This window comes from Solanum dulcamara, chromosome 12 (genome assembly GCF_947179165.1).
Source record: "Solanum dulcamara chromosome 12, daSolDulc1.2, whole genome shotgun sequence".
NCBI classification, from domain to species: domain Eukaryota; kingdom Viridiplantae; phylum Streptophyta; class Magnoliopsida; order Solanales; family Solanaceae; genus Solanum; species Solanum dulcamara.
In genome coordinates this window covers 65,767,743-65,791,953 of record NC_077248.1, presented here as the reverse complement: position 1 = coordinate 65,791,953, position 24,211 = coordinate 65,767,743, and the positions used below count along the sequence as shown (strand labels likewise).

The window sequence follows — 24,211 nt, the reverse complement described above, 5'->3', positions numbered from 1 at the left end:
CCCCCTAAATGCTATGAATGGGCCGTAGATCAGGCCGAGGCTACATGTACTGATCCCTCGGGTACTTACGAAGGGTCCCATAAAGATTTCACAAAAAAATTGATCGGAAGTCAATTCTCCAAAATATTAATGGGTTAACAAACAAAAAAAATGAGAAGATCGTTTAATTCCACTCGAGCAACCCCTAAATGCAATGAATGCACCTTGGATCGTGCCGAGGCTACATATACCGATCCCCCGGATTCTTATGGAGGATTGTATAAATGTTTCAAAAAAATTAACTGGAAGTCAGTTTATCAAAATATTCATGGTTAGCAGACACAAAAAATGAGAAAATCACCTAATTTCGCTTGTGTACCCCGTAAATGCGATGAATGCACTCTAGATCATTCCGAGTCTACACATACTGACTCCCCAAGTACTTACAGAGGGTCCCAAAAAGGTTTTGAAAAATAATTGTCTATAAGTAAGTTTACCAAAATATTCATGCGCTAACACATAAAAAATGAGAGAATCGTCTAAATCCATTTGTTCTGCTTCTAAATGGTATAAATGCACCATGAATCTTTTCGAGGATACACGTACTGATACCTTGGGTCTTGCGAAGGGTCCTATAAAGGTTTTGAAATTTTTTTAATCGGAAGCCATTTCACAAAACTATTAATGGGTTAACACATACGAAAAATGAGAAAATTACCGAATTTTGCTTGTGCAGCTTCTTAATGCTACGAATGCACCATTGATCGTGTCGATGCTACACACATTGATTCCCTGGTTACTTACATAGGGTCAAATAAAGGTTTCAGAAAAAAATTAATCGGAAGTCAATTCACCAAAATATTCATGAGATAACACACAAGAAAAATAAGAAAATTGCCTAATTTTGTTCTTGAGGCTCTTAAATGCTATAAATGCACCGTAAATTGTGTTAAGGATACACACTGATCCACCGTATACTTACAGAGGGTCCCATAAAGTTTTTGGGATAAAATTGATTGAAAGTAGTTCACCAAAATATTAATGGCTATCACACATGAAAAATGAGAAAATTGCCTAATTTCGTATGTGCGGCCCCTAAATGGAATAAATGCACCTTAGATCATGCCAAGGATACACACACTGATCCCACGGATTCTTACGATAGGCCCTACAAAGGTTTCAGAAAATAATTGACCGAAAGACAATTCACCAAAATATTTATGGGCTAACACATACAAAAAATTTAGAAAAATCGCATAATTCCCCTTGTGTGGCCCCCTAAATGCTATAAATGCGTCGTGGATTGTGCCAAAGCTAAAAGTAGCGATCCCCAGGTACTTATAGATATTTTCATAAAGGCTTCGAAAAAAAATTATCTGAAAATCAGTTCATCAAAATATTCATGATCTAACACACGAAAAATGAGAAAATCGTATTATTCCGCTTGTGCGGCCCCTAAATACTATGAATGCACCGTGGATCGTGCGTAGGCTACATGTATTGATCCTCTAAGAACTTTCAAAGGGTCTATAAAGATTTCAGAAAAAATTGACCGTAAGCCAATTCATCAAAATATTCATGGTCTAATAAATACAAAAAATGAAAAAATTGCGTACTTCGCTTTTGTAGACCCTAAATGCTATGAATGCACCTTGGATCGTGCCAAGGATATACTTACTAATTCCATGTTAACTCACAGAGAGTCCCATAATGATTTTAGGAAAAAATTGACCGGATTTCAGTTCCCCAAAATATTCATACGATAACACACACGAAAAATAAGAAAATCGTCTAATTCCATTTGTGCAGACCCTAATTGTTATAAGCGCATCGTGGATCGTGCGTTGGCTACACGTACTAATCCCACCAAATAGTTGTGAGGATCCTATAAAGGTTTCAAAAAATAATTGATCGAAAGCCAATACACAAAAAATATTTATGAGCTAACATACACGAAAAATGAAAAAATCGTCTAATTCTACTTGTGCGAACTAATTCTAGGAATACACCATGGATTATGATGAAACTACACGTACTGATTCCCTGGTTACTTACAGAGGTTCCTATACAGATGTTTAAAAAAAATTGACCGAAAGACGAATCACCAAAATATCTATGGGCTAACACACACGAAAAATAAAAAAATCACTAATTGTACTTGTGTCGTCCCTAAATGCTATGAATGCACCGTGGATCATGGCTACGCTACACATACTGATCCCTAGTATACTTACGAAGGGTCCCATAAAGGTTTATGAAAAAAATTGATCAAAACGAGTTAACCAAAATATTTATGGGCTAACACACATTAAAATTGAGAAAATTTTCTAATTCATTCATGTGGCCCTTAAATGCAATGAATGCATATTGAATCATATCGATGCTACACATACTGATACCCTGGGTTCTTACAGAGGGCCCCATAAAGATTTCAAAAAAAATTTGACCGGAAGACAGTTCACCAAAATATTCATGAGCTAACATACATGAAAAATAAAAAAATTGCCTAACTCCACTTGTGCGACCCCTAAATGCTATGAATGTATCGTGGATCGTGCCAAGCCTAAATGTACTAATTTTCTAGATAGTTACGAAGGGTCCTATAAATGTTTTGAAAAAACATTGAGCGAAAGTCAGTTTAACAGACACGAAAAATAAGAAAATCGCATAATTCCGCTTGTCTAGCCCCTAAATGCTATGAAAGGTCCGTAGATATGATCCCTCGAGTACTTACAAAGGGTCCTATAAAGGTTTTGGAAAAAAATTGAACGAAAGTCAGTTCACGAAAATATTTATGGGCGTTACACACGAAAAAGGAGAAAATTGCCTAATTTCACTTGTGCTTCCCTAAATGCTATGAATGCACAGTGGATCATGCCGAGTCTACATGTACTGATTCCCTTGTTACTTACGGAGGGTCGCATAAAGATTTCAGATTTTTTTCTACCAAAAGCCAGTTCACTAAAATATTCATTTGCCAATACAATCAAAAAATAAGAAAATCGCTTAATTCCGCTCGTGCGACCCTAAATGTTATGAATACACCATTAATCGTGCCTAAGCTACACGTACTACTCCCCCATATACTTACAAAGGGTCCATAATAGTTTCGGGGGATTCAAGGGCACACACAAAAGTTAGAAAATTGCTTAATTTCATCTGTGCGACCTCTAAATGCAATAAATGCATCATTGATCATACCGAGGCTACATATACTGATCCCTCAGGTTATTACGGAGGATCCTATAAAGGTTTCAGAAAAACATTGACAAAAATACAGTTCACCAAAATATTCATTAACTAACACACGAAAAATAAAAAAATCACCTAATTACGCTTGTGCGGCCCCTAAATGTTATAAATGAACCGTAGATCGTGCCTAGGAGACACGTACTGATCTCTCATATACTTACAGAGGGTCTCATAATGTTTTAAGAAAAGAATTGACCGGAAGCCAATTCACCAAAACATTAATGGGCAGACAAACGAAAAAAATGAGAAATTGCTTAATTTCGCTCGTGCGGCCCCCAAATACAATAAATACACCATGGATCGTAGAGACACATACAGATCCCCAGATTCTTACGGAGAGTTCCAAAATGGTTTCAAAAAAAATTGACTGAAAGACAGTTCACTAAAATATTCATGGGCTAACATACAATAAAAAATAAGAAAATTGTCTAATTCTGCTTGGGCGACCCTTAAATGTTATGAATGAATCGTGAATTGTGTCGAGGCTACATGTACTGATCTCTCGAGTACTTATATAGGATCCCATAAAGATTTCAAAAAAAATTAAACGAAAGACAGTTCACCTAAATATTCATGAGCTAACACATACGAAAAATGAGAAAATCGTCTATTTCCACTTGTGCGGCCCCTAAATTTTATGATTGTGTTGTGGATCATGCCGAGACTACATGTACTAATCCCTCGGGTACTAATGAAGGATCCCATAAAGGTTTCGAAAAAAATTTGATAAGAAGCCAGTTAAACAAAATATTCATAGCTAACACGCATGAAAAATGAGAAAATCGTCAAATTTCGCTTGTGCCCTAAATGCTATTAATGCATTGTGGATCGTGCTGAAGCTACACATATTGATCCCTCGGGTACTTATAGAGGGCCCCATAAAGGTGTCGGAAAAAATGATCGAAAGTCAATTCATCAAAATATTCATGGGTTAACACACACGAAAAATGAGAAAATCGCCTAATTCAACATATGCTGCTGCTAAAAGCTATGAATGAGTTGTATATCGTGCCGAGTCTACACGTACTAATCCCCCAGATACTTGAGGAGGGTCCAAAAAGGTTTCAGAAAAAAATTGTGCAGAAGCCAGTTTACTATAATATTCATAGGCAAACAAATACGAAAAATGAGAAAATCACCTAATTATGTTTGTACGGCCTTTAAGTGGTATAAATACACCGTGGATCATGCCAAAGCTACATATATTGATCTCTCGGGTATTTAAGAAGGGTTCTATAGAGGCTTCAGAAAAAAATTGACCAGAAGTTATTTCACCAAAATATTCATGGCCTAACACACATAAAAAATGAGAAAAATTACCTAATTCCGCTTGTGCGGCCCCTAAATGTTATGAATGCGTTGTAGATCATTCTGAGGCTACACGTACTGATCCCCCAGGTACTTACGGAATATCCATTGAAGGCTTTGGAAAAAAATTATCCGTAAGCCAGTTCAACAAAACATTCAAGAGCTAACACACACAAAAAATGAGAATATCGCATAATTTCTCTTGTGCGGCCCCTAAATGCTATGAATGCATCATTGTTCGTGTCGAGGCTACACGTCTTGATCCCACCAGATATTTATGAAGGGTCCTATAAAGGTTTCAGAATATTTTTTATCGAAAGCGAATTTACCAAAATATTTAGGGGCTAACACACACGAAAAATAAAAAGATCGCCTAATTCCACTCGAACGACCCCTAAATGCAATGAATGGACCCTATATTATGTCAAGACTACATATACTGCTTCTCCGAGTTCATACGGAGGGTTCAATAAATGTTTCAGAAAAAAATTGATTGAAAGTCAGTTCACCAAAATATTAATTGGCTAACACATAAAAAATGATAAAATCACCTAATTCCACTTGTGCGGCCCCTAAATGATATGAATGGATCGTGGATCAGGCCAAGTCTACACGTATCGGGTACTTACGGAGAGTCCCATAAAGGTTTCAAAAAAAATTGACCAAAAGTTAGTTTCCTAAAATATTCATGGGTTAACACACACGAAAAATGAGAAGATTGCCTAATTCCACTCTAGCGACCCCAAAATGCAATGAATCCACCCTGGATCGTGCTGAGGCTACATATATAGATTCTCCGAATTCTAATGGAGGGTCCCATAAATATTTTATAAAAAAATTGATCGAAAGTCGATTCACCAAAATATTTATAGACTAACACACACGAAAAATTAGAAAATCACCTAATTCCGCTTCTGCGGCCCCTAAATGCTATGAATGGACCGTGGATTAGGCCGAGGCTACACATACTGATCCCTCGGGTACTTACTGAGTGTCTCATAAAGATTTCATAAAATAATTGACCGAAAGACATTTCACCAAAATATTAATGGGCAAACACATATTAAAAATGAGAAAATCATCTAATTTCATTAGTGTCCCCCCTAAATGCTATGAATGTGCCGTGGATCATGTCGATGCTATTCGTACTAATCCATCGAGTACTAATGGAATATCTTATAAAGGTTTCAAATAAAAATTGATAAAAAGTCACTTCACCAAAATATTAATGGATAATACCCACAAAAAATAAGAAAATCGTCTTATTCCGCTAGTGCGGTCCCTAAGTGCTATGAATGCATCATTGATCGTGTCGAGGCAACACGTACTGATCCCTCCAGGTACTTATGGAGGATCCCATAAAGGTTTCGGAAAATAACTATCCGAAAGCAAATTTACCAAAATATTTATGAGCTAACACACACGAAAAAATAAAAAAATCGCCTAATTCTACTTGTGCGGGCTAAATTCTAGGAATACACCATGGATTGTGCTGAGGCTACACGTATTGATTCCTTGGTTACATATAGAAGGTCCTATAAAGGTTTCGAAAAAAATTGACCGAAATCCAGTTCACCAAAATATTTATGGCTAACACACAAAAAATAAAAAAAATTGCTAATTTTGCTCATGCTGCCCCTTAATGTTATAAAGTATATTTACGGAGGGTCCCATAAAGGTTTACTGTCACGCCCCGAGAGGGTACCCTAGGCGTGACCGGCACTCAGAAACCATCTCTGGCTTCTGAGAGAACCACTTGGTCTCATTACTCATTTGTTCATCAACGGAAGACTTAAGAATACTAATGTGGGCTTGTCATCGTCAATATTAAAAGAAAAAAAATGATAATTCTTAGAAGAAGTAGTTTCTAAGGAGAACTACTCGGATTACATCATCAAACTCTGTCTATGAAGCCTCTAATACTCTTAGATGGTGCCAATGACATGTCCATGGCTACCTCAAAAGAAACATCACACTCAACAATAATAAAAGGATAAGGAGTTCCTTCGAATACAAGAAGGACTCACCAAATAGCCAAAAAGAAATGATCTTCAACGATGCGCCTATTGAGGATCTCTAACACTTGTATCTGCATCATAAAACGATGCAGGTCGAATGACGTCAGTACGTGGAATGTACGAGTATGTAAAATGACAGGAAGGTAAGGACAGATATCAAGAAACTCCTCTCAAGAAAACTCAGCTCAGAACTCAACATCATCTCAACATCAATATGTAATGCAAGTTTAAAATATAATAATAAAAATAATAGTAATAAGCAATGCTTACTTAGTTGGGAGTTTCTCTAACCGACAACCATCACTTATGAGCTAGCGATGATACAATGAAGCGATGTCGTTGCCACATCCATCCAATACCTTGCCAGGGTAAAGGACATCACCATCTTGGATCCACTCATCAAAGTCCTCTTTTTGGGACTTAAGAGGCATAGCCTCCATCCTACGCTGGCTACGTAGTTCTGGAGTTTGAGTCAATTAAACTCTTACCCAACTCAGTGCTCAATACTACTCCCAAAATATGTGCTCATATTAAACTCATCATCTAGTCTCATTGGACTTTAATTTAAATCATCAAACTCATCTCATTTCATGTTCATCAATCATTATACTTCCAAAAACATCATTTACATCTCATCAAAACATCTTGCTCAAAATATCATTTGCTCAAATTCATTCAAACTCAACTCTTTTGCTCTTTCAAAACTCAATAAAATACATATATAGTATTAATTCATATAACTTTCTTTTTATCAATGAAAATAATAAAAAGCCAACATCTTTACTCAAAACATGTATAAAAATATTCATGAACATCAAATCAATTAGGATTCATGGGAAAGTAGCCATGAATAATAATTCCAATAATATGAGAGATAACAATAATAATATTAATGCATAAATATATCAAACTCAATAGAAGAAGAATTAATTTATTTAGAATTCATGATTTGGATAAAACTCAACTATAACTCAATTATAATGAATTTAAATATTGGGCGCATGGACGAACTCAATCCAATGCTATGAAAACCTTACATACCTTAAATCGGAAGCTTTACTTCGAATTGGAACACTCTTGGTCCCCTAGCCTTTTCTTCTCGCCGGTTTGTTTTTTGTACTACCCGGAGTATAAGAATCACCAGAGTAGTATTTTTATACTACTAAAACTAAAACTATATTTGAGAAGGAGTAAGAAGTATATAGAGAGAAGAGTTGCTTAAGAAAGCTTGGTGAATAAAATAAGGAAATACGGTGGGTATTTATAGGTGTGGAGGAGGGACCTAACAATAAATAAACATAATCATAAAGGATGATCTTGAAAATTCAATGGAGAATTTTGATGTCATGGATGATGTCAAATGGTTCTAGATCTTTCTATGGTAGGTGAGATGAAATCTCTTTTAACGGAATATCCGTTTTCGAAGCTGCGTTTGAATAAGATAAATTCCTTATTAGGATTTGGTGTCTTCATAAGAATTGTAGATATAGAAGTCTAGTTTCAGTTAGTTCAAGAATCATCTAATTTGGAGCATTCTACATCGAGATATGAATTTTATTCTACAAATACTCCATTCATTCACAGCACTATGTCTTATAAAGATTAATTTATTTGATCTATTTAAACTCTGAATCTTAAGATATGTTCTTCATAAAAGTTGTAGGTAATGATGTTGTGGTTACTCAGAAATTTGAATCATCTAATTTGGACTATTATATAAAAAGTTATGCCCAAATTACTTTAGGCATGAGAGAACATGATCAAAATACTTTTAGAACATGATCAAAATACTTTATAACATGATCAAAATACTTTAGGCATGAGAGAAAATGATAAAAATACTTTAGGCATGAGAGATCATAATATGATCAAAATACTTTAGGCATGAGAGATCATAATATGATAAAAATACTTTAGGCATGAGAGATCATAATATAATCAAAATACTTTAGTCATGAGAGAAATAGTTATGATCAAAATACTTTAGGCATGCGAGATCATAATATGATCAAAATACTTTAGTCATGAGAGAAATAATTACGATCAAAATACTTTAGAACCTTTTTATGTCTTCATATAAGGACATTTGATAAGTCAATAATTTAATGCATTTAAGAGCCAACATAAACTAACATAAGATAGGTGATTAAACTTCAAATATTTAATAATCTATGCAATTGGAATCATGATATGAAAACTCATAAAGTTTAATGCTTGAATTAAATAGAAAACTTTGATAATTCATTTGGACTTCATAAATGAAAGGATCCATTAATTAATAACATTTTAGGGGGTGTTACAATTACGAAAAAGTTGATCGAAAACAAATTAACCAAAATATTCATGGCTAACACACATGGAAATTGGGAAAATCTCTTAATTTCGCTAATGCGGCCTCTAAATGCAATAAATACACATTGGATCATGTCGAAGCTACACATATTGATACCCTGAGTTCTTACGGAGGGTCTCATAAAGATTTAAAAAAAAATTGTCAGAAAGACAGTTCACTAAAATATTCATAAGCTAACACAAATAAAAAATAAAAAAACCACTTAATTACGCTTGTGCGACCCCTAAATGATATGAACGTGTCGTGAATTGTGTCGAGCCTACATGTATTATTTCCCTAGATAGTTACGGATGGCCCTATAAAGGTTTTGAAATTTTTTTTGACCGAAAGTCAGTTTATTAGACACGAAAAATGAGAAAATCGCCTAATTCCGCTTGTCTAGCCTCTAAATGCTATGAATGGTTCGTGGATCTGATCTCTCGGGTACTTACGGAGGGTCCATAAAAATTTTGAAAAAAAATTGACTGGGGATAGTTAACAAAAATATTTATGGGCTAACACACACAAAAAATGAGAAAATCGCCTAATTTCGCTTGTGAAATCCTAAATGCTATGAATGCACAGTGGATCGTGCCGAGTCTACACTTACTGATTCCCTTGTTATTTGCGGAGGGTCCCATAAAGATTTCGAAAAAAATTTGACCGAAAGCTTGTTCACTAAAATATTAATGGGCTAACATAGAAAAAAAATAAGAAAATCGCCTAATTCCGCTCGTGCCATCCTAAATGTTATGAATGCACCATGGTTTGTGTCTAAGTTACACGTACTGATCCCCTAGTTATTTATAAAGGTTCCTATAAATGTTTCAGGAAAAAATTAACCGAAAGTCAGTTCACCAAAATATTAACGGGTTAACACACACGAAAAATGAAAAAATATCCTAATTCTACTTTTTGCGGCCCCTAAAGGCTCTTAATACATCGTGAATCATGCTGAGGATACACGTACTCATCCCCTAGGTACTTACGGAGGATCCATAAAAGTTACAAAATTTTTTTGACCAAAAGTCAATTCACCAAAATGTTGATGGACTAACAGACATGAAAAATGAGAAAATCTTTTACTTCCGCTTGTACGATCCTCAAATGCTATGAATGCATGAATCGTGCCGATGCTACATGTACTGATCCTCTTGATACTTACAAAGGGTTCCATAAAGTTTTTGAGAAAAAAATTTGAAAGCTAGTTCACCAAAATATTCATTGGGTAACACACATGATAAATGAGAAAATCGTCTTATTCAGCTTATGCGGCCTCTAAATGCTATAAATGCGTTGTCGTCATGTCGATACTACACATACTGATCCTCCGGGTACTAATGAAGGATCCCATAATAGTTTAAGAAAACAAAATTGATCGGAAGAAAATTCACAAAAATATTCATAAGCTAACATACACGAAATATGAGAAAATCGTTTAATTCTGCTTGTGCGGCCCTAAATGCTATGAATACACCATGGATTGTGTCGAGGCTACACGTATTAATTCCATAGTTATTTACGGAGGGTCCCATAAAGGTTTCGAAAAAATTAACTGAAAGCCAGTTCACCAAAATATTTATGTGCTAACATACACGAAAAATAAAAAAAATGCCTAATTCCGCTTGTGTGGCCCATAAATGCTATTAATGCACCGTGGTTCATGCCTACGCTACACATACTGATCTTCTAGATATTTATGAAGGGTCCCATAAAGGTTTCGGAAAACAATTAATCGAAAGTCAGTTCAACAAAATATTCATCGGCTAACATACACAAAAATGAGAAGATCGCCTAATTCTGCTCGAGCGAACCCTAAATGCAATTAATGCACCATGGATCGTGCCGAGGCTACACATAATGATCCTCTGGATTCTTACGGATGGTCCCATAAAGGTTTCAGAAAAAAATTGATCAGAAGTCAGTTCACCAAAATATATATGGGCTAACACACAAAAAATAAAAAAAATCGCCTAATTTCGCTTGTGCGCCCCTTAAATGCTATGAATGGATCGTGGATCAGGCCGAGGCTATACATACTGATCCCTTGGGTACTTACGGAGGGTTCCATAAAAATTTCGTAAAATAATAGATCGAAATCCAGTTCACCAAATATTAATGAGCTAACACATACTAAATGTGGGAAAATCATCTAATTTCGTTTGTGCCGCCCATAAATGTTATGAATGTGCTATGGATCTTGCTGACGCGTATTGACCCCTCGAGTACTAACAGAGGGTACCATAAAGGTTTTGAAATTTTTTTGACTAAAAGTCAGTTTACCAAAATATTCATGGCTATTACACATGAAAAATGAGAAAATCGCTTAATTCCACTTGTGCGATCCCTAAATGCTATTAATGCATTGTGGATCATGCCGAGGCTATATGTACTTATCCCCCCAGATAATTATGGAGAGCCCCATAAATATTTTGAAAAATAATTGACCAGAAGCCAATTCACCAAAATATTCATGGACTAACACACACGAAAAATTAAAAAATAGCCTAATTCCGCTTTTACGACCCTAAATGCTCTGAATGCATTGTGGATCGTGCCGAGGCTACACGTACTTATCCTCCCATGTAATTATGGAGGATCCCATAAAGGTTTCGAAAAATAATTAACTAGAAGTCAATTCACTAAAATATTCATGGACTAACACACGAAAAATGAGAAAATAACTTAATTCTGCTTGTGCGATCCTTAAATGCTAAGAATGCACTGTGGATCATGCCTACGCTACACGTATTGATCCACTGGGTACTTACGGAGGTTCCCATAAAAGTTTTGGAAAAAAATTAATCGAAAATCAGTTCACCAAAATATTCATCGGCTAATATACACGAAAAAAGAGAAAATCACCTAATTCCGCATGTGCGGCCCCTAAATGTTATGAATGTGTCGTTCATCATGACGAAGCTACACGTACTTATACCCCGATACTTATGGAGGCTCCCATAAAGGATTTGGAAAAATATTGACCAAAAATCAGTTCACCAAAATATTCATGGGCTAACACACGAAAAATTAAAAAATCGCATAATTTCACTTGTGCGGCCCCTATACACTATGAATGTACTGTGAATCATGCAGAGGCTACATGTATTGATCCCCCGAATACTTATGGAGGATCCTATAAAGATTTCGAAAAAAATTTAATCAGAAGCCAGTTCACCAAAATGTTCACAGGCTAACATACACGAAAATGAGAAATCACCTAATTTGTCTCGTGCGATCATTAAATGGTATGAATGCACCGTGGATCATGCCGATGATACACATACTAATCCCTTGGGTACTTATGGAGGTTCCAATAAAGGTTTCAAAAAAATTGAGTGGAAGATAGTTCACTAAAATCATATCAATAAAAAGTTCATATAACATACACGAAAAACTGCGAAATCATTTAGTTCATGTTGAGTGACCTCTAAATGCCAAATAAATAGCATGGATCATGTCGAATCTATAGAATCGTTTCCACGGGTCATTACGGAGGGTTCGATAAAGTTTTATGAAAAAACATAACCGAAAACTATATCAAAAAATTCACGAGTTAAAATACACAAAAAATTGAGAAAATCGCCTAATTCCTGTTGAGTGACCCTTAAATGCTAAATAAATGGTGTGGATCATATCGAGGTTATACGTATTGTTACCTGAAGTCATTACGAAGGGTCCTATAAAGTTTTTGAAAAAAAGTGACCGAAAATCATATCATTAAAAAATTCATGGGCTAACACACAAAAAAAACTAAAAAAATAGCCTAATTTTTTTTAGACTGGCCCCTAAATGCTAAATAAACGGCATGGATAAAGCCGAGGTGATACGTACTATTCCCCCAGGTCATTACAGAGGGTTCTGTAAAGGTTTTAAAAATAAAGTGACGAAAAATCATATCACCAAAAAATTAATGGGCTAACAAACACAAAAAACTGAGAAATTGCCTAATTTCGCTTGAATAGTCCCTAAATGCTATAAATATGCCCCTAAAACTAAATAAATGGCGTAGATCATGTCACGACAATAAATAATGTTCCCCCAAGTTATTATGGAGCGTCTTGTAATGTTTTTGCAAAAAACAACGATCGAAAATCATATCACCAAATAATTCATGGGCTAACTCACACGGAAAATTGAGAAAATCACTTAATTCATGTTGAGTGGTCCCTAAATGCTAAATAAATTGTGTGGATCATTTATTTAACCTAAATAAAGTATAGGTGAAAGTTTTCTTTTGATATTCTTTCTGAATATTTCTTCCGTGCCATTTTAATTATCATTTTAGCTCTTTTTACACATATTTTAAAAATAATTAATAAATGTATAATTTCTTATGTTTTCCTATTTAATAAAAGAAGATCAATTTTTCTTCTGAAATATTGTGCATTCTTATTACTACTACTTTAATTTTAATGATATATTCAATAACAATTGTCAACTTTAACCTTGAATTTATTAGTCAAAAACATATCTTAACTATCATTTTTTCATAAGTTTACATTTCAACTATCAATTGTTCTCTTTTCCTATCTGAACGATCACCACCTACTATCTATGTATTAAAACGCGCCTAAAATTGATTAAGCCGGCTATCAGTTATTCCTTTTTCTTACCTGAAATACCGCTAGACACTTGTACAAATTGAAATTTTTAGTTGAGAATGGAAGGAAACTTATCACCTCATGAGTTACAACAAATTGTATACTATATATTACTAAAATCAAGTTAATCAAATATATAAAGGAGACCTGCTTAGTCTCTTTTAAATTTAGTGTTAGTCAAGAAAGAAAGTGCCTAAAGTCATGCATAGTAGACTATAGTATTAGAAAAAGAAATAATACTTTATTTATAAAATACATAAAAACCTTCCTAAACTTTATTTGGTCTTAATCACCCTCTTGTTACTTGGGGAGGATATTATTAATATAGAATGACACTTGTGAAATTTATTTTTTCTACTTAGTCATTTTTTCATTTTTAAGGAATTTATTTTCCGAAAGAAAATATTTTTTAAAAATTATTTTATCAATCGAATATGGAAAAATTGAAAAATATTTTTCGTTAAATCAAACACACTCAAGGGAATGAAAATATTACTTCTTCCTCCTTTGAAATAAATATGATATTAATCCTTAATATAGCAATTATGGGAATTTACTTGTTTTACGTACTCTGTTAAGTATGGGCTCATTTGCACTTCTGCCCCTATTTTGTGCTTGATCTTTAATTTTTACCCCTCATAACAAACAATTTTTTTATGGGCATATGTTTATATTATTATACCATGATATCTTACAAGTTATGTCCAAACATGACTTCAATTTCTAAAGAATTTATGCCCCACTAAGAATAAGTTCGACCAGCTTGTTTGAAGGGCAAAACATGCAATTTTATGCTAAATATGCGGCTCATTTTTAATTATGTTAGACATATCACAAATCTTTTTAAAAATGGAAATAAAATTAATTAATCAATCATCAAAGAGAAGTAATTTTCATAAACTCATGCTTAAGCTAGAGTAAATTTTCTGTATTGCTATTTGTTGAGACTTCTTTTACTATTCCCCATCTGGTCATCAATGTCAGTAGCAACAAGCCAGAAGATTGGCAAGCTAGACCACAAATCAAGCCCAACCATAAACCCTGCATCATATTATTTTCCAAAAATATTATATTATCGATGTAATTTAACCTGTTGTAGCTAGTTATCTACCTTATTTTCCAGGTTACTAGTTCCAATCATTATGAACAGTTACATGTAGTTTATCTATAAGACATTTAGTAAAGTCAAAACTCTTCTACTCAAATTACCTGAGAATGTAGGTTGAACTTGAAAGCAAGGAGGCCAGCTATTGGCATACCGATGAAATAGAATGTTGCCAAGTTGATGCACATCGCCAAATGTTGCCATCCGCATCCCCTAGTCACCCCTGATCAATTCATTTACAAGTTCCCTTATAGCTCGTTCTACTGAATGTATAAAACTAAAAAATAGTGTCTCACGCGCGAGGGCGCACACACACATAGTGCATTGCAACACAAACAACATGCTGTGTAATTCAACAAGTGGGGTGTGGGGTACGCAGACCTTACTCCTACCTTGGAAGGTAGAAAGGTTGCTTCTGATAAGCCCTCGGCTGAAGGGAAAAAGTCAAAGCATGTCGAAAAACAAATTTAACAGGAATGAAGAAGTCATGGTGCATAGTGCATTGTGTAAAATTTTAACCTGATAGGATTCCTTGAATGAAATCGAACACAAAGGAGATTAAAAGGAGTGGTGTCATGGAAGCAAATTTGTTAATTATCTCCGCATTATCACTGAAGAGGCTAGCCCAGACATTATGACCAAAAAATAGAGCCAAATCAACTGCAATGGCAAGAAGAACAGATAGCTTGAGAGAAACAAACATAGCATGCTTAGCTTTATCAGGATTTCCAGCTCCTAACTCGTTTGCCACCCTAGTGCTGCATGTTGAAACATAATTAAGTAAATACGAGTATGTTTGATCTTTCTAAATCTGGTCAGACAATTCTACATAGTACCAGAGCAAGCAGGTACGAAGTTCAAATTCACCGTCATCCATTATCAGAAAGAGTTTTCACGTTCGAGCTTTACTCATCCATAAAAAGGAACCAGGTCCACATGTTAAGGGGCATGTTCGAAGCATAATTAAGTAAATAAAGGTATGCTCACTCTAACAATTTAAACATTTAAATGTGATTGTCACACAAATCAACACTACGGGGTCGTTTGATTGCTAGTTTGTAGGTGAGTTATGCATGTATTAACTCCTGCATAAGTTATACCACGTTTAGTAGTATGTCAAGAGGGTAAGTTATTCATATATAAAATAAATATGGTGTTTGGTTTGCCATTTAGAAACCCGCATAACTAATACATGTATAAGTTATGAGGGAATGCATGAATTATTTTATGCAGGATAGAAGGTGGAATAACTAATACCTGCATAAAATAATACATAGATTCCATCATAACTAATTCATGTATTACTAATACCTGTATTGCTCTAACCAACTACCAAACGACATTTTTCGCATTCGTATTTGGTATCAGTAACAAAACTGGGGGGGGGGGGGGGGGGGGGTTTAGGAGGGGGTCAGAATTATTTCAATTTTTTGTTGGCAACATTACCTTGCAGCTGCACTCAGACCATAAGATATCATGTAGGCTATGTTTTGTGTATTTACACTGAAAAGATCATAAACCAAAACAAATTATTTCAATTTTTTGTTGGCAACATTACCTTGCAGCTGCACTCAGACCATAAGATATCATGTAGGCTATGTTTTGTGTATTTACACTGAAAAGATCATAAACCAAAACAAATTGGTATCAGCAACTAAAATTCAGTCTACAAAATCATGAAAATGTGTTGTTGAAAAGGACAGAAGCTTACCACATAGCTACCACAGAAGTAGTTGTTACTGAGTTTGGCATCAAACCAGCCAATAACACAAGAAGCTCAAAAGCCCAATACTCCAAGCTGGTATACATCAAATTAGGAAATTATCAGTACGACTTGGATGACAACGCTTTTCATTCTGTAACGATTTAACTTATATTCACTAATAGTGTAATGAAAATTTTAGACACAATACATAAACAAACCTCAACTTGGTCTCAACTGACAACTAAACACTCCAACTCGTCCTCACTATGTCATGTGGACACCTGATGCTGACACGACATATAAATTTTGGAGATGCCTAGATGATTATTTTGTAAGTTTGAATATTTAACTGATACAGAGGAGACGAGTTGAGGTGTGTACATGTGCATACTCAAAGTTGCAGTGTTTACTTGCCAGCTGAGATTAAGTTTGAGTGTATGTTTAAATATTATGCCAAATTTTATATTAGCAATGTAATTTAACCTGCTATAGAAGGTTACTAGTCTTATTTTACAAGTAACTAAATTCCACTCGTTATGAGTAGTTGCCTGTAATCGCCTTTGTGTAAAAAATAATCTATGAATAAATAAGTTAACTCTTAATTCTTACCATACCATGGCAGCAGAGGGCAAAGCCAACTTCAAGTTTGTAAGAATATGAAGAAATGGCTCGAACGTGAGACCATCCCTCCAGATATGGTTGAATCTCTTTGAAAAGAGCACGTATAGACCCAACGTAAGAAGTGAGATCCAGATGGAAATGGAAGCTGCTAATGATGCTCCTTTAAAACCAAGACCTGTCCAATGAACAAACGCATAGGCAATCCCAATGTGGATAACTAAAGATCCCACTGAACAGAAAGCCAGAGGCATGATGATTGACTGTGCCTGAAGAAATCTCAAAACGTTTTGCAGTAAACTATATGCAATCAATCCAGGTATGAGGAACCTCAAGAACACGCCAGCTTCTCTAGCTATGTCAGGATCTTGATGAAGTAAAACCAGAATCATATCAGAATACCACCAGATGACAGAAATCACCACAGAAAAGAAGAATGATATGATGCATGATGCCTGCAAATGTATCCCCAACATTCTGTACATTCTTGCTCCATATCCTTGGCCGCATAATGTCTCAAGTGCACCACTAAGGCCAACCTATAGATTGTTAACTAACAAGATCAAGATTTGCTTCAGTAAAACTGGAAGCACAGGTCAGCACGTAAAAGTTAGATTCTTAGCTTGCAGTGACCAGTGTTATCAAAAGCAAAAAAAGCTCTAAGATACGTTGGGGCTTTAAGGTAAAAGTGCAAATAAGGGCTTTAATGAAAAAGGGCGCAACGGGAGAAAAAAATATAAATATATATGTTTAGTCTATTATGAATGACAAATATATAAACAACGAAATTGAAAAAATTTTACAATAAAAGTGAAATATCAGTTATTTAGTATTGCCTCTTCAGAAAATACTCATTTGACAATAAAAAAAAGTGTCTTAAAACCTTAATAATGACACTAAACTGCACATTAAGCGAGGCAAAGCACTCGGCACAAATGTACCCTTCAACTTGGGATGTGCCTAAGTAAATACTTAAATTTCTATAAAATTGATCTGTTTATAAATTGAAAAAGAAAAGGTGAACATCTGATAGTTTAAAATGTATTTTCGACGATTTAGAGCCCGTTTGAATGGGCTTTAAGTTGGTCAAACTAACTTATAAGCTCCTTTTTAGCTTTTGGACGTGTTTGACTAATGTTAACTTTAAGCCATAAAGTTTTAAAGTCAGTCAAATATAAAAAGTTAGATTTCTAACCTTTTTTTTTCCAAGTGCTTAGAGCCATTTTGTTTGACATGAAAATTATTTTTATATCCCTTATATTTTAACTAAATTCTCAAACTATCCGTTTTATTCTTTTAACACTAAAATTCAAACACTTATTTTCAACATAAACAATTTTATTCAAACTTCAAAGTTCTAAAAGCACTTCGTAGATAAAACTTACTTTTTAAAAAAATTATTTTTTTAAACCCATCCAAACAGTCTCCTAGTCTAAAACAGAGGAATAAGAAGAGAGAAGCATGTTTTACATACCATGAAAGAGAAACCAGTAACCATAGCCCATGAATTAGCAAGATTTGAGGCAGCTAGCTCGAGCTTCCCTAGATGACCGGCGAACATGACGGAAACAAGGTTGATGAAGTAGAAACAACTGTTCACTACAATCATTGGCAAAGCAAAAATCATCTGATTCTTAGCTTCTTCTACATCCATCAACTTTGCACACCAACTGTTTGATGAAATATCTCTTTCTTCAATGGATGCCGCTAGCAGGGGACTTTTCGGACTGGATGAACAAAACTCGGAAGCCATTTTTTCTCCTTTTTTTTTTTTTGCTCTGTCCTCAAAGTCTACTCTGATATGATATCCTCCTCCTTATTAATCACCCCCATATTTTAATTTTTTACAATCTTTTAATTGAAAAACAAGTTATTATGTGATTATAATATCCGTTAACAAATAATGACATAAATAAATTTTTTTTCAAATCGAAATGATATAAATAAATCAAAATTTTAATGAATATATAAATAAATCTTTTTTTTCAATTATAAGGATATGTTAAATATATTAAAATATTTTTTAATTTTGTAATCTTAAATATATCACGTGAAAAATTAAAATTAAGGAATTACAAAAAAAAATCTTCCTTTTTTTGAATTGATTTTAAAAAAAATATATATATTGGATGGATTAACTTTAAAATTAATTTTAAAAAAATAAAATAAACAAATTAAAATGAAGAAATATTTTATATTTGTACGGTTTGCGTCATCAAGGAAGTTAGTCGTATAACGCGACAAGAGCAGCCAAAGATGCAAGTTCTGAAATATACACACAAATGAATAAAAAACCCCTCCTAAAATATTATATTTTTATTAGTTTTATATTTAAATTATGTCTAGTTTACTAATTGGTATAGTTTGAGCATAGATTAGGTGTTTGATAGTTCGTGAGCTTAGTTTAAGTATGTAAAGAAAATATCTGGATAAGTTAAAGTGTCTGGTATTTGATTTATTAACAAGTGATAATGTGATTCTTATTTTTGTTTAGAAAAAAATCGATCAAACACAATCAAGTTTATCAAATATTGAGTGATCGATGAAACACAATCTTCTCTTCAAAAAGTATTTTTCTGAAAAGTTATTTTGACAGAAAGTCTTTAATTAAGAGCTACAAAACAACACACGCACTTTTGAGGACTGAAATTTAAAAAATTTAGATTCAAACCTTCATAAATGCAAATAAAATAATGCCTAGATATACGATTTATTCTAAAACTACATCGACGCATCAAAAATGTTCTCAATATTACAAATCAGATGAATGAATGAATTACCAATGATCAATGCAAGTAAATTTCATGAACTCTATGCTTAATTTAAGCCTGGAGTTCAGTTTCTTTGTTGCTATTTTTTGAGACTGGATCTGCTTTTCCCCATTTTATAAACAATGTCAATAGCAACAAGCCAGTAGATTGACATGCTAGACCACAAATCAGCCCTATCCATAAACCCTGCATCATTTACAAACAGAAAAAAAGAACGATACTCTGTCAGCATATAGAAGTTAAACTCTTATATAAAACATATTGAACGCGACTTACCTTATAACTTTTGTTGAACTTGAAAGCCAGGACCGCGCCTATTGTCATGCCAACGAAATAGAAAGATGCCAAGTTGATGCACATTGCAAAACGTTGCCATCCACATCCTCTCGCCACTCCTGATGATCAATATTCATTTACAAGTTTACGTTTTAGCAATTGTTCAATTCTACTGAACGTGTTAAAACTAAAATGTAAGTATCGCAAACACACACATATATGCAAAAAGTTAATTTAACCTGATAGAATTCCTTGTATGAAATCGAACAAGAAAGATACTAAAAGGAGAGGTGTCATTGAGGCAAATTTGCGTATAATCTCTTCTTCATCACTGAAGAGGCCAGCCCAGGCATTATGACCAAAACCTAAGGCCAAATCAACTATGAGTGCAGCAAGAATAGCTAGTTTGAGAGTAACAGCCATAGCTTGCTTAGCTTTGCCAATATTTCCTGCTCCAATCTCGTTTGACACCCTCGTGCTGCACGTTGAGTAACATAATTAAGTAAATAAGAGTTATACATGTATGATCTCTCTAACAGCTTAAACTTTCAGATGAAATGGTCACATAATTCAATATAGTGTTCCGTCTTCAAAACAAAGAATTTTCACGTGCAGACCTTTATCTATGAAACAGAATCAGGATCGCACACTAAGAGACGTGTTGAGACATAATTTAGTATATAAGAGTTAAGCTTTCAAGTGAGATGATCGTCACACAATTCAACATAGTGTTCCGTCATCAAAAAAAGAATTTTCACGTGCAGACCTTGGCCTAGGAAACAGAATCAGGCCCGCACATTAAGAGGTGTGTTCAAATAAATTAAGTAAATAAAGTCCCGATATCTCTAATGATTTAAAAGTTTAAATGAGATTGTCACGTAATTCAACAATGCATACGTTTTAGCATTAGAATTTGAAGGAAATGAAAGGGATAAGAATCATTTTCAACCTTTTTGTTGATGAAATTACCTTGCAGCTGCACTGAGACCATAAGATATCATGTAGGCTATGGTTTCTGTATTTACACTGGAACACAAAAATTAGATCAGCAACGAAAATTCGACTTTCAAGAAATACGAAAAATTTGTTGGTGTTTCAAAACCACGTTAAAAACTTACCACATTGCAACGACAGAAGTAGTTGTTTCCGCGTTTGGCATCAAACCAGCTAACAACACAAGAATCTCAAAAGCCCAATACTCCAAACTGGTTCACATCAATTGAAGTCTATCAGTACCGATAAAGGTGCGTGGAACATGTAACTTAGGAGGGTGTAATTTAACTCTGTACTCTCGACTATGTACACATGAAAAAAGAACTAAAAGTTCAACAAATGTTAAAATTAGAACTCATAAGTTCAAAATAACGTGAGTTCAATGTTGATAACCTTAACAATTGCATAAATGCCTCGGCCAATAGTCAGACCTCTCGATAACAGTTATCTCTATAACAACATTTCACTATAACAGTCAAGTTTTCTTTGGAACCAATTTTTCATGTTTTGTTATATGGTCTATATAACAACATTTCGTTATAACAGTCAAAAAATATTCTGACAAACGATGTTATTGTAGAGAGGTTTGAATGTAATAACAAAAATTAACATATATGAGATTGATTCTTACCGGACTATGCCAGCATAGGGCAACATTTGAATTTGCTTTATTGTACAGTCAAATCTCTCTATAACATTCATTCTCTATGAAAACATTTCACTATAGTGACCAAGTTTTTGTCACGTTATATTATACGTTTTATATAACAACCAAAAAATATTCAGACAAACATTAACAAATAGAGAGGTTTGACTATATTAACAAACATTAACAAATACGATGCTAAATATTCTTACCACACCATGCCTGCAGAGGGCAAAGCTAACTTCAAGTTTGAAAGAAGATGTTGAAGTGGCTCGGATGAGAGACCTTCGGGCCTTATATGACTAAATCTCTTGGAGAAAAGCACGTATAGACTCAACGTAACGAATGTGATCCAGAATGAAATCGAAACTGCTAATGGTGCTCCTTTGAAACCAAGATTTGTCCAATGAACCAGAGCATATGCAATGCCAATGTGGACAACTAGAGATGCAACCGCGAAGCAAGCCAGAGGCAAGATGATTGATTGTGCTTGAAGAAATCTCACAATGTTTTGCAATAAAGCATATGCAAACAATCCAGGTATGAGGAACTTCAAGAACACCCCTGCTTCTTTTGCTATAGCAGGTTCTTGATGAAGTAAAATCAGAATTCGATCCGAATACCACCAGATAACAGAAACAACTACAGAAAAGAAGCATGATATGATGCTTGATGTTTGAAGATGTATCCCTAGCATCCTGAACATTTTCGCGCCATATCCTTGGCCACATAATGTCTCGAGTGCACCACTTAGCCCGACCTACATATAGATGATCAATTGACGAGTTCAGAGTTCACTTCCGTTAAAGATATAATTAACTAAATAAAAGTATAATACTCTTTCTGACAGCATAAATGTTTAGACGAGACGATCACACAATTAAACATAATGTCTCAAGTGCATCACTTAGGCCAACTTATAGATGATCAAATGTGTAGTGTTCTTTCTGACAACTTAAATTTTTACACAAGATGGTCACACAACTAAACATAATATCTCAACTGCACCATTTAGGCCAACCTATAGATGATCAAATGTGTAGTGTTCTTTCGGACAGCTTAAATTTTTAGACGAGATGGTTACACAATTAAGCATAATGTCTCAAGTGCACCACTTCGGCCAACCTATAGATTGTTAATCGACAAGTTCACAATTCACTTCTGCTGCAAATATAATTAAGTAAATAAACGTGTAATGTTCTTTCTGACAAGCTTAAATTTCTAGACGAGATGGTTACATAATGTGTCAAAGTGCACCACTTAGGCCAACCTATAAATCAATTTCTAAAAAGATTTAGTCGAGGTATTCGCTAGCTAGCACCATAATTATAAAAAGAAAAAAAAACACTTTTGAAACTTAAGGATTCAAACATGTCATGAAGTTTCTCCAAAAAGGTAAGTGTTACGAAACGAAACCCAAAAAGAGGTCTCCGAAATTATCTCATAGATTTAAGTTATATATTACTAGTAGCTAGTGATATATATGAGCACCCGGTGTTTATACCAAACTAATAAATGTAAGTTATATGTATTGCAGGCATAGTACATTTTTTAATACTTACCATAGTTAAGCAATATGCATTTTCACTTAGATTTGTTGATTTTCAAGATTCATTGTTTAGTTAGATATAAACATCCGGTGCATATTGGTAAGTATTTACCTTTTTAACATTGTCAGCTTAATTTAATTTGTTATAATACTACAATACTAATTATTAAAGTATAAACTTATTGTCAGTGCACCCCAAAGTCCGGGCAAAAGTTATACGTTCACGTAAATTTGAAATATAACGTCAATTCATACAACTTAAAGTCATTATATCTGTTAAGGAGAAAGATGAATGTTTTACATACCATGAAAGAGAAACCAGTAACCATAGCCCATGAATTAGCAAGATTCGATGCGGCGAGCTCGAGTTTCCCGAGGTGTCCGGCGAACATGACGGAGACAAGGCTGATGAAGTAGAAACAACCGTTCACAATGATCATCGGAACGGAGAACAATACTTGACTTTTCGCTTCTTTACAATTGATTATCTTGACACAACATTGGTTAGACGAATTGTCCTTCTGTTCAACCGGTGCCGGAGCTGGTTCCGGTACCAGTTCAGATGCCGGGGCCGGAGGGATGACGATCTCCTCTGGCGATGGTGCATTCAAATTAGTTATTGTCATTGTGGAAACGTGATTGGTATAATAAGAATAATAATATGACGAGTTACTTCTTCTTTGTTGAGAGTGTAGTAGTGATTTCTAAAATAAAGAATTTTTTAATAATATGTGTATATGTAGAAAAACAAGATTTAGATAGAGAAAAATCTTAGATCTATGAGCTACAACAGGCAAAGAATTCTCAGTTGAATACGTTTGTATCAAAATGTACCAGAGAGATGAGTAAAAGTAGGTAACAAATTTTCCAACTAATACTATAACAAATTTTCTAACTAATACTAACAAAAAGTAAAAATGCTAGTAACAAGTTATGACATTCAATCCCATATTTGCAAAAATTTCGGTAAGTATAGAAAGGGCTGAAAAGTCTTACACATCCTTTTTGCTTACATATATAAATGAAATATTAATTTATATATATATATATATATA

The 24,211-nt window shown here is 34.3% G+C and overlaps 2 protein-coding genes and 1 long non-coding RNA gene across 4 annotated transcripts; all 3 read right to left on the bottom strand.

The window, feature by feature from the left end:
• Nucleotides 1-6,425: 6,425 nt before the first annotated feature.
• Nucleotides 6,426-7,637, bottom strand: LOC129877681 (uncharacterized). The gene is made up of 2 exons (XR_008763590.1): nucleotides 7,599-7,637; nucleotides 6,426-6,628 (listed from the first exon to the last, which is right to left on the bottom strand). It is a non-coding gene; the product is annotated as an uncharacterized LOC129877681 (long non-coding RNA).
• A 6,657-nt stretch (nucleotides 7,638-14,294) lies between these two features.
• Nucleotides 14,295-18,745, bottom strand: LOC129877441 (protein DETOXIFICATION 18-like). 2 transcript variants are annotated; one of them, XM_055952942.1, is made up of 7 exons: nucleotides 18,396-18,745; nucleotides 16,913-17,460; nucleotides 16,310-16,396; nucleotides 16,157-16,213; nucleotides 15,118-15,356; nucleotides 14,703-14,821; nucleotides 14,295-14,534 (listed from the first exon to the last, which is right to left on the bottom strand). In XM_055952942.1, exons 1-7 carry the CDS (start codon nucleotides 18,672-18,674, stop codon nucleotides 14,406-14,408), a joined length of 1,458 nt encoding a protein of 485 aa, XP_055808917.1. In that variant the 5' UTR covers nucleotides 18,675-18,745; the 3' UTR covers nucleotides 14,295-14,405. The 2 variants fall into 2 exon arrangements, with proteins under 2 accessions (XP_055808917.1, XP_055808916.1); XM_055952941.1 differs by lacking the exon at nucleotides 16,157-16,213 and adding an exon at nucleotides 16,045-16,101.
• Nucleotides 18,746-19,579: 834 nt separating this feature from the next.
• LOC129877314 (protein DETOXIFICATION 18-like) lies at nucleotides 19,580-23,848 on the bottom strand. Its single transcript, XM_055952800.1, has 7 exons — nucleotides 23,462-23,848; nucleotides 21,820-22,367; nucleotides 21,087-21,173; nucleotides 20,938-20,994; nucleotides 20,208-20,446; nucleotides 19,969-20,087; nucleotides 19,580-19,878 (listed from the first exon to the last, which is right to left on the bottom strand). Exons 1-7 carry the CDS (start codon nucleotides 23,780-23,782, stop codon nucleotides 19,744-19,746), a joined length of 1,506 nt encoding a protein of 501 aa, XP_055808775.1. The 5' UTR covers nucleotides 23,783-23,848; the 3' UTR covers nucleotides 19,580-19,743.
• Between the last annotated feature and the right edge of the window lie 363 nt (nucleotides 23,849-24,211).

What these genes read in the sequence shown, in the direction of transcription:
- LOC129877441 (XM_055952942.1), bottom strand. Translation starts at nt 18,674, where the DNA reads ATGGCTTCCGAGTTTTGTTCATCCAGTCCGAAAAGTCCCCTGCTAGCG. An exon ending in TTACTGGTTTCTCTTTCATG is followed by an intron (nt 17,461 to 18,395) that starts GTATGTAAAACA and finishes AACAATCTATAG; the next exon opens with GTTGGCCTTAGTGGTGCACT. An exon ending in AGTTCAACCTACATTCTCAG is followed by an intron (nt 14,535 to 14,702) that starts GTAATTTGAGTA and finishes AATATGATGCAG; the next exon opens with GGTTTATGGTTGGGCTTGAT.
- LOC129877314 (XM_055952800.1), bottom strand. Translation starts at nt 23,782, where the DNA reads ATGACAATAACTAATTTGAATGCACCATCGCCAGAGGAGATCGTCATC. An exon ending in CCCTCTGCAGGCATGGTGTG is followed by an intron (nt 21,174 to 21,819) that starts GTAAGAATATTT and finishes GATGTGAACCAG; the next exon opens with TTTGGAGTATTGGGCTTTTG. An exon ending in ACTTCTGTCGTTGCAATGTG is followed by an intron (nt 20,995 to 21,086) that starts GTAAGTTTTTAA and finishes TTTGTGTTCCAG; the next exon opens with TGTAAATACAGAAACCATAG.